A 19,363-nucleotide genomic window follows, 5' to 3' on the forward strand; every position below is an offset into this window, starting at 1 on the left:
ATGTCAGAAAAGTGTTGTGTTACACTGTTTGAGGAAAGCCAAATATGTACAAACGGTAAGATGATTTCTCCTCTCCCCCTCCAGCAATGCCATACGGAAATTCAAAACGACAAGAAGTGAAACACAAAACAGAGACAAGAAACCATTAGAGATTACTTGCACAAAGACATTTTGAATTGGACTTATGAAATATTTCTCAGTAATGATTTTTCATTCCTTTGTTTTTTTATTTTAAAAAATAAACTTGCTGAAGTGATAAATGCTTTGCATGGATCTTCTTTAAAAAAAGGGAAAACAATCCTCAAACAAGTAAAATTACATCTTTATCTGCAAAAAATTATTTGCCAATGTCATTACTCATTCTCTTTTGTTCCATTTCATTCTTTCACACAGCCATGCTATGCTGGTAACTTATTTCACTACTTGTTTTCTTATTTAGGTCTTAAAGGGAACATTTTATTGTCAGAAAACAACATACCCTTTGAAAACCTGATACTGCATGGTAACAGTGGGAGGGAGGAATAGAGAGACAGGACTGTAACACAAGACTAGTAAAAACTTCTTATGTCCCTAAGTCTAGCCTCTTGGTATCTTGGATACAGCTCACATCATCCCTTTATAAACTGGGAGATGAAAAAAAAAATCTTATTACAGAAGGATAGATAGGCTACAACTTCTAAACCCAATATACTCACTACTACTTTCTACAGGCTTTTCTCAATATATATTCCTTGTAGAAATTCTTCTAGCACAAGCATTTCCGTATTACAGTTAAGCACTGAGGAGGAATGGAACATAAGCCCTTCAGTCACACATCATACTGTTTTCTGTCACTTGTTCAAGAGTGCCTGGTCTCTCAGTATTTTCAACATATTCATAGAAAAGAAAACACCACGAATCAAAATATTACCAAGAGGACATAACATGTAGACAGCTCCTTTATTAAGATAAATTTTATTTATTTTTACTGGCCTCTTCCTGTATTTAAGTTTTTGGAGACAAGCAATAGATTTAGTCCTGTATTGTTATGTCCAGTGTACAAACCAAACAATAGCCCTCCACATAGCAAATGAAACATTAAAAATACAGTCTTTCTGGCCTACAAATATAAATGCAACTACTAAATATGAAAAGGGAATTTCACAATTTTTCTGAAAACTTCAACTATGTCTAGGTTAAACTTCAGAAAATGAAGACTATTTTAAATTAAGAGACTCCCTGCTTCATCATTTTTAATCAAGACACTCCCCTCCTTCCCATAACCATGAAGGCAGGATATCAATAAATAGCTTACTAGCCATAGCCAGTACCATAACAAGAGTACAGCATTATTGATTTTTCATTGATTATGAAACAGGGAGCTGTTTCATAGTCTATGGACTGACTCAAGTCAGGAGTGGATTAATAAGATTACTTCTAAATAATATCTCTAAAAAATGCTAGTTAAGAAGCTACAATGGAAATACCTTGTTTGCAGGACCTGCTCTGAATTTCACAAAAAGATCCAAGTAACTATCCCCACTGAATAGAAGTTCTGCACTTCTGGCCATAAAAAGACTGTGCTAGCACTCGGATTTGTGAATAATCCTCTGGTTTTGTGATGTTCAGTCACTTGTCCTGTTTCTCCTCCTGTCCTGCACTTTTACGTAATACATTTAGAAAGAAGTAGTCTTTTGTATTCAACAAGACATTCTATCTCAAAAGGTACATGTTCTATTCGGGGGGGGGATAAAAAAAAAAAATCTAACAAAATTAATTTTCTGTTCAGCCACAACTAATTTCACCCTCTTCCTAAACTCCCTAATTTACTCCACTATAAATTCCTCCTCTCCCATCTTGAGAGCCGACTAAAATCAGCTCTACATTCATACACAACATTAACCTCATAACACTTAACTCTGATGTAAAACTAAAATAGCTTATTTTCACTGTATTTTTATCGATTTCCATGAGCTCACAGAAATAATTTATCCTGAATTATGTACAGGAATGCATTTTTTTAGTGGGAAAGACAAAGTGACTGTCCTGAGTTAATGGGGCCTGCAGCTCCACTCCAATACTAACCTGATTGCATGCCTCCTCCAACCCCACATTCTCCTGGTCTGTCTTCTACCTTGCATGTGTTTCCTCCCTCCAACAGCAATACATAGCTACCTCTCTTTGACTGCTACTATATAAAAGCATTTTTCCATTAAATCTCTTGACATATGGAAGCACACCAAATGGGTTAGAGCGCTTTCAGAATTTCTTTTTGTAAACCTCAACAAGGTTATAATAAATTACAACAGAAATATGCTCCAAATCAAAGCATGTAGTCTATGCTTCCAGTGATAAATTCTAGTGACATTTGAAGCCTGCATAGTTTGAAATTTCAAACTGAAGATCTCAAAAGACATCAGAGAAAGACAGGTCAACATTTATTAAGGATGTTTTAATATGCTTTACTCTGCAGAATTTACCACTTCTTACGAAAATTTGCAGAGAAAATACCTTGCCCCTTGAAGACCAATGCAAATTCAACTACAGTGTTGTTTAAATTCATATTCTAGTAAACTTCTGAGTGAGCATCAGATTGATGGCCTCAGAAAATTAAGACAACGAGCAGATTTTAAGCTAATAAATAGGGCTTGTGAAAATAAGTTCTTATAAAGACATAGTTTTTAATTCCAATGTCACCACATAAAGTGTTACCTCAGTTTAAATTACACTGATTTGGGGAATTAATGACACTACTGAGATGAACTAATTTCAAATTACCACAACAGCACACATTAAAATTCAAATTGGAATGTATGCCTCAGGATCTATTATTCAGACTTTACTAATACAAAATGTCACCTGCTCAATCATGTCTCAAAATAACAATTCCTTACTGCATAACATGTGGGGTTTAATTCTATTTGGCTCTGCATTGCCCAAAAATAGTCTGAAAAAGAACAACGCATCGCCAAAGGTAGGGTTGCTGATTAACAAATTCTTATGCGTGCTCTTACACCAGCTTGCTACAGTTTTGTGTTGCTAAATTACTTGATTGGGACATAAAGGAAAATGTGGTTTGTGTCACCTCTCTCTCTCTCTAAAAGCCAGCCTATAAAGTATAATTGGGAAGAAAATTTTTACTCTTTGGTAGATGGTTTTGGACAAATAGATCCATTTTTCTCTTGGCCATGCAATTGCTGAGCCCCTTCCAGATTACAGAGTACAGACAGACTACAAAAAGTAGAAGTAAAAGACAGCTGGGTGTGGTGAGAGGCCGCTGTAGCTTCTTTTCAGCATTAGGGGTTTCAGAAATAAGTAACTTAAAACAAGTACTGATAAATTATCAGCATCAAAACTGTATGAAGTACAGCGAGCAGTAGGGAGAGAAAAGACAAAAGCTTTACCATAAACAACATATTTACCACTGTTTGAATGGGGCATGCTTAACCTTTTTCCCTCCTCTTACACACAAAGTTCTTCAAGTGATGGCCTTGCACAGATTTAATTGTCAACAGGTAGACTGTTTCTGTAGACATCTGGCATCCAGGAAATGAGTGGCCTCCTGCACTAAGCATGTCAGTAGCAATGCTGATAAACTAGGAAATAAACATTACTTCTCTGTTTTGCGACAAAGCAGAAGCTATGTTCTATGTGAAAACTACATGTTATTACCTGCATTTATTGAAGAAGGTACAACAGAGGGGAAAAAAACCCCAACCCACCAAACAAGCCTACTCTTTCTCAAAAAGGCAAACTAATTATTTTTTGTAATCCAAATGGAGACCTGGATGTTGGATTCCAGTCTCATCTACAGATCAACTTAATATTTACATGAAAATCCAAAAATACTTCTGTCTTCCTTTCAGTTTTGCACCATGTCTTCCAACCAAGGACCCAGACTGTTAGAAGCAGAAGTCTATAGGTTAGCTATAATAAGTATAGTCAACCTATCATTCTGAATACATGCAGTGATGGACCAAATCTTCACATGACCATAAGAAAAACACATACATATCTCCAAGAGTGCTCTGTACTCAGAAGAGGTAACCAGCTAGATAATTTTTTTTCTCTTAAAAAGGAGTTACGAACACAGTCATCACACGAAGACACTTTTACATGCCATACAATGTCAAAGCTCTTCTAAAGCCTTAATGGTTAACAAAGAGTTCATAGGATGAACCAAGCTTTTAAAAATTTTTAGAGTAACTACAGTATGTAACATCTTAAAGCACCTGAAAACTATAGAAACAGAAAACATTCAAAGAGTTTTGTTTGGATCCAAGTTAACTGCAGCATAGAAAGTGTAAGATGACTACACTTAATTGCTTACACACTTAATGAATCATTGAGCAAAGAAACCTTTTTATATACATTTGCATACATACATATAAACCCCAATTTTTAATATATTATAAAATTTACAAAAATTATCACACTTCCATACTAACAGGCAAGAATATTCTGTCCTCTACAGAAATCGTAATTTTTGACCACATCTCACAACTAATCAAAACAGTTCCTTATGTATGAGTATGTGCACTTATATGCACAACTCTCAATAAATTTGAGATACATTTTTAAGACAGAGCTGCTACTACAGTGCTTATATTCTGAATTAAAAAAAGCCAAAAAGCCTGAAAGTGAGGTAAACCTATTGATTTTAAATTTATTTGAATTCAAGGTGAAGAAACTGAAAACAAAATATAATTTAGTCAGAATATTGTAGTGTTTAGATTTATCTTTAACTAGAGAGTATTTTCTTTTTTTCATAAAAGACAGATAAGTAAAACTAATCAATGCCATCTGTATATAATTATAGTTTACCTAAAAGAGTTTCCAAACTTTGTAACTATGGAGAAAAACAAACAAACAAATAATTATGAAAGGACAGAACAACAGCCATGCCCTGTAGAGTTAGAAATCCAGAAGATGTGATAAAAGCTTTTCATAACAATATGATTGTCATAATTTCTGTAATAAATTATGATTCTGAATGCGTGAAAAGACAAATGCCTCCAAAAACCTGTGCTAAAAGTGTAGTTATAATATATAGTGTCAAGTTATTATATATAGAGGCCTACTAGCATGACTGTTCTTCAAAACAACAATAAAGCAAAAATGAAGGCTGTCATACAAACAGAAATGGAACTCTTGTTTCTAATACAACATCAATATTTGTTTTACAACTTCATTTATTATTCTTTAAGAAGCCCTAACATCATACAAACTATTTTATCAGTAGACCAGGTTGTAGGCACTCACACATGGTGACGGAAAAGATGTTATGAGTCTGAACTGTGAGCTGTATAATTCATACAAGATGCAAGGCAAGAGATGGACTCTTTAAGAAAAAACCTCGAGATATTAGCAGAAGTCTCAGTAACACTATCACTGTGGTTAAATGATGGTACTAAGCATAATAAATAAAAAAATCTGTGGCCTCCAAAATAACTTAACTCAGGTTTAAAAATCAAATCTCTTTATATCAGTGACAGAGAAAAACAGCTAGAAAACTACTCATCCTTCAAAAAAACCCACCTTGTAACTGAAACAAAATGTCACAATGGCTTGATTTACTGCAAATACACTCCACTAATACCAGAATATCTGATACCCTGCACACTTAAGACTTAAGAACAAACTAAGGAAACATCAGCATTACTCTGAAAGAAAAAAGGAGCACCATACACAACAGCTACCTCAATTTAGAGGATTTTTGCTCCTACTCGGGAAAATCCTACTCGGATTTCAATTCATGAACACGATTGCAGCAATTGTTGATTCTTGTGCAGTTCTAAGGATGCTGCTGACTGTGAAGGCTTCTGTTTGAAGGTTCCTGACTTGACAAGCCATAGCACAGACACCAATGCACCACCACATGTATAGACTGCTGCTAGTAACCGTTTTATTTATGCATTCAAATTACATACACGCAGATATGGAGATTCCTTCCCTACCTTCTCAAGGAGGAAGTACAATCAACTCCCACAACGGTTTTCTAGTATTTGGACATACTTAATTTGTGAAGAGGAGGTGGGACAGAGGGAAAATCAGTTTGTGTGTGTGTGGTTTAGTTTTGAATTATGAGACAGTCTCTCTTTAATTGCTTTTCTCCCAGTCACTCTAATGTGTTTTGAGCAAGTGTAGAAATGAAGTTTGCTTCAATCAACTGTAAATGAACAGCAAACATTAACAGTTTACACCTCTAGACCTTCCAGAAGAGACTCTCAAAGCAATTAGTAAAGCCTCATCTATGCATCTGGATTCTTCCCCCTGCCACTGCCCACCCCAAGTTGTGAGTGGGGTCATACAGGGTACTACGGAACAAAGTTGTAGGTGGTCTTTCACTACAGGACAAGAAGTCTGTGCCAAACTGTAGGTAAGGTTTCACATTACACACTTCTTGTTTTCTACCTTAAAATGAAGATAATTGTTTCTGTCACACTGCCATGAAATTAAAGCACCTGGTAGAACTGGTGGCACAGAAAGCACATTTGCCAGGTATACTAGGTAAGCATATTAAGAAGGATGACTTCAAACTACGTATCCTAGTCTGGAGTCTTTACCAACTGAGCACTTCAAGGTTGTTTATCAAAAGGAGCTGACTTAAGGGAACTAGTTTAAAGTTCTCCCTGGCTCTTGCACAGCCATTTCTTAGATCATGGTCTAGAAAGTCACACTGTAACCAGTGCACAGGAGTAATATGGGTAAGAAAGTGTACAGAAAAAGTGATTTGCTTGCAACATGTGTAAGAAAAGAAAACCCCTTAGGTTTAAGCTAAATATCCTTGTTCCTGATAAAATTTCTTTTTATCTAGAATAAATAGAAAAAGAAGTATTTCAGATTCTGTTTTAACTAATATTCTCATTTATATTGTAAGTTATGTTGTATCATTTTTATTTCAAATCCTTATTTCATATTCTTAAAGTAAATCGTACACACATTTCCCACCCTGATATTGGTGCTACTATACAGTTTTTGCACCATTCCTTTTCTTGTTTGTCAACATATTTTCACAAGCCTTCTGTTCACAAAATCCTGCAGTTTAAAAAAAAAAAAAAAGTTTCTTTCTCCAAAATACTCAAAGGAATAGATGATGCATAGCATTTTATTTTATTTTTAAGGCCAAAGAGAGAACAAGGTCTCATCATACCAAACCATTAGAGAAGAAACTGTTTAAGCACATCAAAAAAACCCCCTAAGTGTAGAGAAAGTAGATAAACTACTGTGTAAATGACCTAACAAGGAAGCTTTACAGATGGATTTGATATTAGTGAAACAGAGGTAAATGTCAACCCAAACATTAACACCATCAGTCAATGCTCATGATTGCAAAAAATGTTCTAGTTATTGCAAATCATTTTCTAGTTTATATAAATATATATAAAAGTTGTTTCTCAGGGAGAGAGACCTAGTCTCTGGAGTTCTAATTAAGAGTTGTTTTACTATAGAAAAGTAATGAAAAATAGCGCTAGAAGTTCATGTAGGAACTAATCTTCATTTAAATCAATAGATTTGAGTTTAAGCCAATTTAAAATGAAGAAGGAAGCAAGAAAATGATTGTTAGCAAGCTGAAAAGCAAGACCCTACAGTGGCATAAAACAGTAGATATTTGTGCTATAAAGGATTCCAAGGACGTAATATGCTATTTAAGGGCCCTTGGGCTGCATCTTTTGTCTATTCTAGGACAGAAACCAGCTACCCTTGTTTGTCTAAATCTAGATAGACAAGCAGATGTATCTTGCAAGGTAAAGAGGGAACACGGAAGCAAGTTCACTGAAGAACTGACAGAAACCCTGTGGGACTGGGAAAGAGCTATGCAAGTGCAGGGCACAGGCAATGAGCAAGAGGAAAAAAAAAATAAGGGGAAGAAACAATTACAGTTGTCTGCAGCTTTTCTTCAGGGAAAGGATGGAAAATGAAGCCAAAGGAAAATGAAACAATGTACAGACAGAACAGTTTTGTAGTGGTAAGTTCAACTATTATTTTCAGGAAGTATGTGATAGTCTTTAAACTGAAGTTCAACATTGTCCAGTTGGTAACAACAGTGGTTGCTTTATTTTCAAGGTGAGATCAGAAGGTTTGTGTAGTATTCTAGAAGTCTTATAACAACTTCTGTTAGTCCTTATTTAGCAATTGAGGAAGTAGACTCAAATCTTAAGCCTTTTTGTTATTTTGTAGGGGATTAAATTGACAATAAAGAATTTTAGTCAGATACAGGGGTTTTATTTTGGATTTGTTTTCAAAACTTCATATTAGAGAGGGCAAAGATCTATGTCTCCAAGTATTTTTCCACATACATTTCTGGTTTAAATTAAGTTAATATTAGATGCATATTTATTTCAATAACAGTATGACTACAAAAAAAATACTTGAGTATGAATAGAGAATTTTCTCTATTATTTCCAACAATAAAATTACTTCCACTATTTAATATAGGCACACACTGTGAATGCTTAGGGCTTTCTCTTTAAGTGTCATGTAAGTTCAGACAATCAGATGTGTACTATGTCAACATCTTCATTGAAGCTTAGCTGTGGCAGAGGAAACCCTTAAAGAAGCATCACCTGTGCCCCTACTAAAGCATTGTGCAGAAGAACTTGTAATTTTCGTGATTTCCTGAAGTTGAATGACATCTTCTGACCACTACTGGCCAGTCTCAGTACTAAAATCTCTTGTCTTAAAACAGGAGTTGGGTTGAACAAACTACAGCTGCATTAGGATTGTTACTCCCTACCTGCTTTGAAAGCAGAGGATTTGGACACAGCGCAAGTTTCAAAACAATTGCTACTTTTTTTACTATTAAACAAACTGGCCTTCCAGAGTGTTCATTCACTACAGCAGGACGTTTATCATTGTCGTGCTCATTTTCAGCCAAGCATATGGAGGTTTTCGCTTTCTAGGTTAAGTCTTCCATGCCAGATGGGCCCATGAAGCCCTGGAGAGTACTTGCAAAGCTGCACAGAAAACTGAAACACAGACCAGAAGAAAGAATGCTCCCAATGGTTTGTGTTACAAGTGAACCAATTTACTGAAATGACAAAACTTTCCTATTCACATTTAAGTTTGCATACATCACTGATTGCTTATACTGGGATATATGCAATTGAGAAGGAAAATAAAAGCATTCAGTGAAAATTAAACATCAAGAAACATGAAAAATAATAACAACTTCATGGGTTTTTGCAGTGGTTTCTTATAGATGCCTGCAAGAAGAACAGAGAATCATCCAGAATGAAAAGTGAGAAACATGGGAGAAAGCCACAATCAGTGTTAGGTGCTCAATGGGGTACAACTTCTCTCAACCAGAATCTCCTTGCATGGATGGAGTACAAATGATACTCCAACATAGGTGTAATTAAATATTATTCAAGATCTTTAAAGCGAAATTCCAGTATACATTTGAGAAAACAGATTTCCACTCCTCATACAACATATTTTTAGAAGTTGTTTGTTTTTCCTTAAGGTGAGCAAAGCATTGAGAAAGCAGTATGTTGCTTTGGTGTCTTTGTTTTCAGAAAAAGAAGGTACAAGACATTTATGGAAGGACCTAGGGAAGCACAGAGGCATGTGGAGTGCCTTTTCCAGATGTTGTGAAAGGAGATTTCCACTCCTCCCCCCAGCCCACAGGAGGCTTTTCTTCCTCACTCTTGGCATTCACTCAAAACTGAAAGTTAAAGAATTAATTTGTCACTGTATTTGCTTAACTACATAGCATGCTGCCATGTGCATTTTAAGTACACCAGATTGCAAGCATTCTGAATTTATATGCTTTCTCCTCCAACATTTATTACAATCTTTTCACCTTTTACATATAGCAAACTATAACATAGTTACCGAAACATTTGTAGTACTCAAGGATACGCAATATTAATTGCTCAATCAACCTGCATTGACACACTGGATTTAACATGCCACGTTGAATTACTGATCATTTTTCTAACCTTACCAAGTCAATCTGGGCCAGAGACATCTGCAGTTTAGGTGGCGCATTTTTTAAACACCTGCTTCCTTAACTATTGTAGTATCACTAGTTTGAACAGAAGCGCACACATCATACCTTGCACATTTTGGTGCCTGAATACACACATAATAAATATTTATTTCATTAACTCTTTTTCACTCTTGGGAAAAATTTCTGCATTTTATTGAAAGCAATAGTTTTGCTAGTATACCATATACTGAATTGATTTGTTCTGTACTTAAGTTGCTTTAATTGTTTTTAAGAAAACCCACGAACATAGCCTTTTTTGAGCGTTCTTCTAATACCAAGGAGAAAAACATATATCAGTACAGACATGCTTAAATCAAATGCCACCATTGCCTTATTAATATTCTCCATTTTTTTAATTAGAAAAATGTATTTTAAAATACACTATCAAGGAAGAAGAGCAATATACATCCAACAACCCCCTTTAACTTGATAATACAAAACATTTAACAATAGAAGTTGAAGGCAGTATTAAGCTAAAACTTCTATAATTTTCAAGTGTTTTGTTGTCAGAAAACTGAGATGGTCATTTACAGCATGATTTCAACCTTTTTGTCCCCATGAGACAATCACAACTGCTACACAGAACTTGTCACACCACATTACAGAACTATGATTTTTACTATAAAGGATTATTTTGCAAAGAAATTAAGGAATGAATGAATATCATGAATAGCATAAAGAGCATCAAGCATAAATAGCTTCAGCATTTTGTATAAAACTAAGAACAACATTCAACTTTTAAGATGACTACATGGAACTGTAACTTGCTGATTAAATGAGATTAACTATTGGAAGCAATGCAAAAGTTGTATTTTACAGCTTATGAAGAAAAAGAAAGTATTGCTAACCCTTACTATTTCCCCGCTTCGATAGCAGGATGTGCCTGTCTCTGTGATTTGCCCTTGTCTCCCTCATTAAGCCCCTGCTCTTGACTAAGAAGCAATGAAACATAATTCAACTGATGCCAGATTACTTCCTGACAATAACTGAAATAAGCACAGAGCTATCTTTAGTAAATTTACTGTTACCCTAAAAAGTTTAGGAGAGTAGAAGAACAGAGATGAAAGACAACCCAGCTGTGTAAGGCAAGGTTCACCACCTGACAAACTTGCAGAACAGCAATTAAAATACTAGTCTGAGTTGTAAATCAGAGTAATGTGAACTAAAGCTTACCACATTTTTAAAAGTTATTTCTCTTACAATTAGGAACCCCATTGATTGTATTTTCTTATCTTATAATACATCTTACAGACAGAAAAACAATGCATATTACCTTTTGTACTAAATATTTATAAAAGCATTTATGCTCCAAACTTCAGCATGGTGATAAATACTGTGGATGTAAGATCATGTCAGACTGTTTTATTTCCCTGCCAAGCTTTCTGTAGATGAGAAAATGAAAGACTTGTTCCTAAGGTTACTTACCCATGAAGTTCAGATAGCTCTCTCCTCCAAGTGCATGAGTAATGAGACGAATCATTTTATGAAGCTGTATTCCACGATCAATAACTGGAGTAAGAGGCGAGAGCACACTCATGTTTGTATACATCTCTGCATCCATCAGTCGAAACGCCAATGTCTTATCACCAACAAGTGCCTATAACAATTCAAAAAAAAAAAAAGTGAAGAAAACCCTTGGGTATACTAGAAGTGTTTCTAATACATTTTTTTTAAAGCAGTCACTCTATCATAAAGGGAGGACTTGGAAGACTGGCGAGGAGTCAAGGACACGGCTTGGTGTGCATGATCTGGTCTCTATTCACAAAGAAAACATCCTGCCACCGCTGACGATCATGAGGTCACAGTGACTCTAACCTTCTAATTACTACAACTTTGTATTGTGTTACGTGTAGTCACATGGGTGTGACATATATAATCTGCTGCCAAAAACAGAAAGTATGTAAACTGATGCAGGAACGTCCTGGAGCTGAGCCTTGACTGGATGCCAGACCCGACCGTTTGTTTTCCCCTTACAACCCTCCACACGGTTACTGCGGCTCCTCACATTGATTGGAGTACGAGGATGTGATCAATAAACTAATAGCTGTCTAACCCCTGTTGTGGTCCTACATTTCACCTGATGGGTTCAAACTGCTCGATTACTCCCAAGAACCTTTTTGCCTACAGATATCAAATATGACATATTAGTGTCAACTCCATATGCCACAAGTGACCTACCATTTTGGAATTTTTATAGAAAACACAGAAAATAAGAAAGCAAACATCTCAGTTCCTGGGATGTACAAATAAAGGGCTATTAACAACACTCCTGATTTAAAGATGCAGACTGAATATGAAACACTCATTTATATGCAATCAAGAATGTGATTGGTTTTCTGTGATTTCACACAAGAGAAAAACAAACTAGTAATTATGTCTAAAAACAGTGACTGAATTACTAACTTGCTAGTGCTTACTGTTACTCGAGAAAGGCCACACAAATGCTATGTAACAAGGATTATTGTAATATATTAGCATGCAGGTAGTTGAAAACATTTTGGAGCATTTGTATGCAAAATAGCTATTTTTTATTCAATTAGCCCAATTCTCACTTTATATTCTAACATGAAAACTCACTAGATTCCAGAGGGACAGATGAGTTGTAAACAGGTCTAGCTGAAAAGCACCATCATCCTTTAGTTTTCCAACTAGCAGTGTAACAGCATATATAGATGATTCCCTCAATAAAAAATTATCTTTTAAAAAAAATAATTCCTATGCAATGATGGCAAGACTGAAGACTGCAGTGAACATCTCTTCTCTGGACTCAGAATGTGACATTTGTTAGTATTATTTAGTATCCCCTAATCGTTCTATTAGAAGATAAATGTTCCCTCTTCATGTTTTTTATGCCAGCCATTTTTATAAACCATTATCCTTCCCCCTTCAGTGATCTCTCTTCTACCCTGAAGAATCTTAGTGTATTTAGTTTTCTTCTTATGAAAACCAATCCACAACTGCTATTATTCTTACCAACTCTCTCACAGCATTTTTTCCAGTTATGCTGTATGTCCTTTGATATACAGGACCAAATCTGCCTCCAACATTCAAGGTGCACACAAACCATGAAAGACTACAGTGGCATACTGATTTTGCTCTTTGCTCCCCATTCCATTCATAATATTTCCAGTACTGTATTTGCTTTTTTGAAAGCTATTAGCATTGAGTTGCTGTTTTCACACAAGTCATAACCACGAGGCCCTGTTGACTGATAATAGTCAGCTTGTAGCCCATTACAACATATAAGAAACTAGAATCGTTTCAGCCCTTCATGTGCATCACTTCAAGTATCTTCAGACTGAATTTTATCTACACTCCCATTTTGTTTTTCTATCCTACTTTTCACGTATCATCCTGGTGTACATCTGCAATAGTCTTTTTTTTTTTTTAAAATTCAAAACAAATAGATCTTCTCAAGTATGAGATTCTAACCCCAAAATACATAGTGATATGGAAAACAACTCAATTGATAAAATCCAGCATGAAATAAAAGAACAGCAACCGTAATATTATATGTCATGCTTTAGGATGAAGAATCAGCTTTTACAAAAGCAAATAATCACAGAATAATATGCATTTCTAAGTAATACCTGAAGTTCTTTACCAGGAATAGGACTCTTCTCTCATGCCTTAAGTGAATACTGTGTAACAGTCTCTGAGATAAGAATGTAAATAGGTACACAAAATGAAGAGGATAAACTCAAAATTCTCTTTTTTAAAATAAAATATAGGCCTTGTTTTGGACACTTCTGTTGACGTTTATTATAGAAGGTATAGGAAATAGAGTATCAACCTCTATTACGTAGAGGAAAGTTGAAGGTAGGTTACTTAAAAAATAAAAGCAATTTTCTAACATTTTAAATACTCAACCAATGTGTTTTCTGATTCTTCAGATACAACCATTACAAAGATTGTGGGAGGTGAGTATTATCCAAACTCATCATTACTTTTTCATTTTTCTGTATACAGAACCATTACAATTGCTGTGTTTTGAACCAAACTGTTAAAGAATATTTCATTTAGATCTCAAAACAGGATGTTTGCAATACTTTCAGAGAGGAAATATATTCTTGACAGGAATACAACAGCTGGAAACACTGATTCAGTGAACAAATTTGCTAAATTGCAATATTGTTTATGCTTGTCATAAATAGTGCTCCAGCTTACTTTATGGAAACCAGATTTTCAAAAGTATGGATTATATGCATTCATATATCCTCCTATGTCCTATGACAGGCAGGCAAACCAAGAAGCTGGGACTCATTTCTTAAAAACAAAACTGAAAAACAACACCACCCACACGCTCCAAGCAGGATTCCTTAATTAAAAAGAGGGATCAAAACAAAACAACAAAAAAAGCCCACATGAAAACCCAACCAAAAAAAACAAGCAGTAGTCCAGATCTACTTATCTCTGAAATTGTTGCCTATCCTTCTCAACTCTGCCTCATTTTTAAAAAACAAAACCCACCAAACCTCTAAACCTCATCTTTTACTTGTTTAAATATAAACAAACAAACAGATAAAATACCTGGTCATGACTCTCTGCATATGCAATGTATTTTTCTTCATACCGTCTGTTTGTTAATGTATGCACAATATTGCCCATATTCCAGTCTTCATCTTTCAGCTCCTTAATTATCTGCAGAAATAAAGGAAAGATCATTGAAAAGTTATTGCTATTTTAACTAACAGCAGATTACTACCTTTCTTCATTATCTTGGCACAGAAATTTCTAATGGATTGTGAACTGTATTACTTTAACTTCTGTTCCCAAGTTTTGAAGTGATGAGTTTTCTCTGATAATACAAAGAGATTTTTTCTTTTCAACTCCACTACAGAAATATAATAACTAGAACACTTTGCTTCTCCTGTACTTCCACGTATAAGCATGGACAACAGGACTTGCCTTCTATCATGTGAATCCTCTGATACAGCAGGCAATGTGATTGATAGGAGCTGCAAGAAAGCACTGAACCAGAACCTGGGAAGAAATATGCGGGCACAGATCTACCTACACATGATATTGAAAGTCCTGTATTTCAAGCAACCCTGGCATATGGCAGCTTCTAACTATAGCTTAACCACTGGGATGTGTGGTGGAGAATGGATCACTGCAAGATAGCACTGTGCTATTGCCATGAAGTACACAATAACATATGAGAAGGTGCTTAGCGCAGGGACTTGCACGTTGCCCAATCTGTGAATTGCCAGTCAGTTCCAAACCACTTTCAATGCCAAAGCTTTGTAATACAAAAAAAGCTTTACATTTTTTTGCCATGCTAGCTCCTGGTTTTTAGCAATTTAAATTAAATCACGTCAATAGGAATTTTCTGCCTCATATGATGCTATTTCCTCCCTCTTCTAAATCTAGTCCAATTTCAGTGTTAGTCTTTTCTTTTTTCTATAGCACTTTATAGACCTCCATTGATTGCTACAAATTAAATACATGTACATAAATATATAGACATAAAAATAAAAGTGATAAAAAGGCAGTAACACTGAAATGGCTGATATGATGCTGTAAAATTTAACATTCTGACCATAACTGGTCATGTATTCCTAAACAGCCTTTTTTGGGAGGGTGGTAGGGGTCAGGTGGGTTGACTCCATAAATTCTGGCTCTGAACACATTCAGGACCCTATGCAGCATCATGTTATGTACTACGTCTATCTTTAATCTGAACTAGTATAGCCACTGTTATGACAAACAGCTTATCTTACTTTTACAGATCCCTCAGAATTAGTTCATGGAACCCTGAAGATCCTTCAGGTTTGAAACTGATTTTAGGAAGTTGCCTAGAAAACTTGCTATTAACAGGTACCTACTTAATAGCTGGACAGAAATGACAGCAAGCAGTCTAGGACAGTTTGATAACAGCTGATAGACTTGGTTTCTAAACTTTTCCCTTCCAATCATTTCAGCTTTTTTTTTGCCTCAAGAAATTTTATGAGCTACATGCATCACCTCTTTCTCTAACTCAAGGTCTTCTGCTGTGGTTGCTTATTTGCAGTTTCCTTAGCTAGAAGCTTCCTGCCTGCATCACCCTATGACCTTGTACAATCAACATATTCCTATATAACCGGAGTCTGCTGGGAAACAGCCTAGACTATGATAGCTGAATTTACACCCAACATCCCATCAGTGTGCTAACCATCCACCTCCTGTCCCGTGTTAAGCACATGCTTAGGCTGCAAGATATTTTTTCCAGTTAAAGAACGGAACTTACTGCAGAATAGGTACATTTCTTCCCCGAGTATTGCAAATTAAAATAAGCAGACCATATCAGAGATTGCTAAATTAGATTATCCATCTTTTGCCCTTGTAAAATTCTACAATCTGCTTTTTTCTTTGTAATATGAACTTGGCCACTCGCATTTTGCCCATCTAGGAAATTACTCATCTTTGCCCTTCCTAAAGTGTGGTAAGGAAGTTGAAGGTGTAAGGAAAAAAAAAAAAAGCCATCACAACGAGATGTTTCTTGATACTACAAAAATGAGCCCTCGATGCATTCCAGGATCTAAATTACATGCTCCAAAGTTTAATGATGCTGTCCCTGTTGGAAAAGCTGACAAGTTTGTCTTCTGAACAAAAAGAGGTTTGAAAACTGTTTTTCAATCGGTTCTCCACCTCCTAGTTACAAAAAGTGAAAGATGCTGAAGATAAGTTAATTTGGGTTTATTTTAAGCTACTCATTATATTTATTGAAGCATTAATGGCCATATAAAACATTTATTGTTTTCCAGATCATGATGATAGCCTGAGGGATTTGGATGCAATCTTCTATTTAATTGAAAAACATTCTCTAAAACATCACTAGAAGCCTTTTGAGATTATTTAGTGTTTTATTCCTTTTCTTGTGATCCTCTGTAATAAGGAAAAAGGTGATTTAATTCCTTATCATAGTCAGTATTTATTAGTATATTATTGTTCTTGAAGAGCGTTTACAGATTTTTATATTTTTATTATTCTTTTTGTTACCCCACTGTAATAACTGCTGGTGTTTGTATAATTCACTTGCATTTACTTTGGTTAAACTTTAAGCTCTACCTATGTTCAATGTCAATTACTATGCCCAATTTCAGGAGGGTTCAACGCATGTTTTCAGTGTGGAGTTTTTTTTATATTTATATGCATATGGTTAACTACTTATCTACCTGTTCACATTCAATATAGACTATCCATTCTACAGCTGTTGCAAGATACAGGTTAATGCAAACACAATGAGTCTACGTGTATTGCACAAAGAAAACATATCAGCTGAACGGAAAGAATAGCCCCTGAACTTATCACGTAGGTTTCAGAAGATGAGTATCTGACAGCTCTCATTTCAGCCACTAATACCTGTACTCAAGCCTGTCAGAATTTCTTTTAATAGGACATTAACAGAAGAGAGAGTAAAATTTGTCAGTAGGATTCAGAAGTGGCTTTGTGTATGCACAGACAGAGAAACATCCCACTTTGAAAAGCAGAACATATTTTTTAAAAGTTCTCACCTGTATCCACTTATCTGGAATAGCCATGGCTAGTCGATAATCAAAACCCCCTCCTCCCTCTGCAACAGGACGACAAAGAGCTGGCATTCCAGAAACATCCTTAAATAAAAAAACCCACAACATAATTTGCATAGCATTGCAATTATTATTTCAGATTTTCTACCGTACGATAATACTCGTATACAAATACTCTGTAAACTATAAACAGCTTCACAGATTGACCTGGGTAAGGGAGAAAAAAAATAAAAACATAAAAATCAGCGATTACTACACTCACATTTGCTGTTTGAATGCAAAAGTTCCAGGAAAAAGCATTATGACTTTTCTCATCAAATACTCTAGTACAAAATATTTTAATAGAGTAGATATTTGAGAGGGAAGAGACCTCAGTAGATGCAGAATTTGAAATAATTAGCTCTCTTGAGGTCCAAGTAATCAATAGAAAGTAGAAAGTAGTCAATGAAAGACAAATTAAACCTTCATTTTGTTTATTGATATTTTGCATAAAGAATGGCATAAAAATAAAAGGCTGAATATAAAGTACAGTAGGGAAGAAACATACAATCTCTACTCTTTTCCTAAATGCACAAAACCAAAACTATTGATCCAGCTAGCCCTGGAAAGTGACATGCTCTTAACTGCATAATTTTCCAGTTTCATATTGATGGAGGCTGATCATTCTTAAATTCATAATTCAAAGTTCTTAAAATATTTATTTCACCATTTCATTAGGCAATTACGCCACATAGCATTCTTTTTCTAAAGTTAGCTTATCTGTATAGAAAATGCAAATCTCCAGTAACTGCAAAATATCTATCAGTACTCAATTTTATTAACTTATGTCAGTGAGAAGCCATTCCACCACAGTCGTTATGGGTTAACATACACCTCTTGTGTCTACTCAAGAGAATTTATGGAATTAAATTCTGACTAGAACCAGGGCTTAATTAGGAAGCTCATTCTGGTTTTCTGGATTCAATCCAGTTTTCAGTCCAATTGCTGCATCAGACTAGCGAAAAAGATATTTGCACTTGAAGTTATACATATATACAGATACCCTCCCCCCCGCCCCCATACTGACATAAGTGAGGAGACCAACCACATCATCATGAAGATCGTGGATGGCATCCTGGAGGTAGAAGGCAGGGCTGCCATCCAGAGGGACCCTGACTGGCTGGAGGAATCCATCAACAGGAACTCAGAAGTTCAGCAAGGGTAATTGTCAAATCCTGCCCCTGGGATGGACGAACCCCTGCATCCATACAGGCTGGGGACTGAGCCAGCAGCCTGCCCTGGCAGCAGAGATGGCCAGCAGCATCCTGGGCTGTATGAACAGCAAAGCCAGGAGATCAAAGGAGGGGACTATCCCCCTTTACCCAGCAGTCATCAGATCACACAGGAAACTGCATCCACATTCCACATGTTGTACATACCAAATAATGAAGCGGAAATTCTTTCCAAACTTTTAGATATTCTAAAAGGAAGTTCAATAGCTCTCCTAAATCAGTCAGAAAGAATACAAACAGACTAATACTCTCCAAGTTATGCAGGACAAGATGACCTGAAACAAAAGCCCTTCCCTGTGATGCTATGATGCCTACCTGGACAAGGTCTGAGACTGAGATTTAAGTAGCTCCCATCTGCTTTAGTCACAATTTTGAAAGCCAGATTTTGGGGAAGTAAAATGCCAAATTAAATACTATTTATATCTATCTATATCCACAGATTTTACCAGAACACTAAAGAAAAATAAAATAAAATTCAACGATAGTTTGTGTAGTATATTTTCCACCAACTGTAAACAGCCAATGCCAAAGCATTTGTTCAGACCTTAGTTTGAAATGAGCTGCATTAAAAAAAAAAATTAAAAAAATGACATCAGTAGGGGTTTTTT

The 19,363-nt window shown here is 35.6% G+C and overlaps 1 protein-coding gene across 4 annotated transcripts in view; it reads right to left on the minus strand.

Moving 5' to 3' along the window:
• GBE1 (1,4-alpha-glucan branching enzyme 1) overlaps nt 1-19,363 on the minus strand; it is a 187,227-nt gene that overhangs the window by 47,483 nt on the left and 120,381 nt on the right. For all 4 annotated transcript variants that reach the window (XM_069785389.1, XM_069785386.1, XM_069785388.1 and 1 more), the window contains 3 exons: nt 17,470-17,568; nt 14,504-14,614; nt 11,399-11,570 (listed from right to left, as the gene is read on the minus strand). In XM_069785389.1, the coding sequence (XP_069641490.1) occupies nt 11,399-11,570; nt 14,504-14,614; nt 17,470-17,568 (382 nt within the window). The remainder of the gene's footprint in view (nt 1-11,398; nt 11,571-14,503; nt 14,615-17,469; nt 17,569-19,363) is intronic.

This window comes from Haliaeetus albicilla, chromosome 6 (genome assembly GCF_947461875.1).
Source record: "Haliaeetus albicilla chromosome 6, bHalAlb1.1, whole genome shotgun sequence".
Taxonomy (NCBI): Eukaryota; Metazoa; Chordata; class Aves; order Accipitriformes; family Accipitridae; genus Haliaeetus; species Haliaeetus albicilla.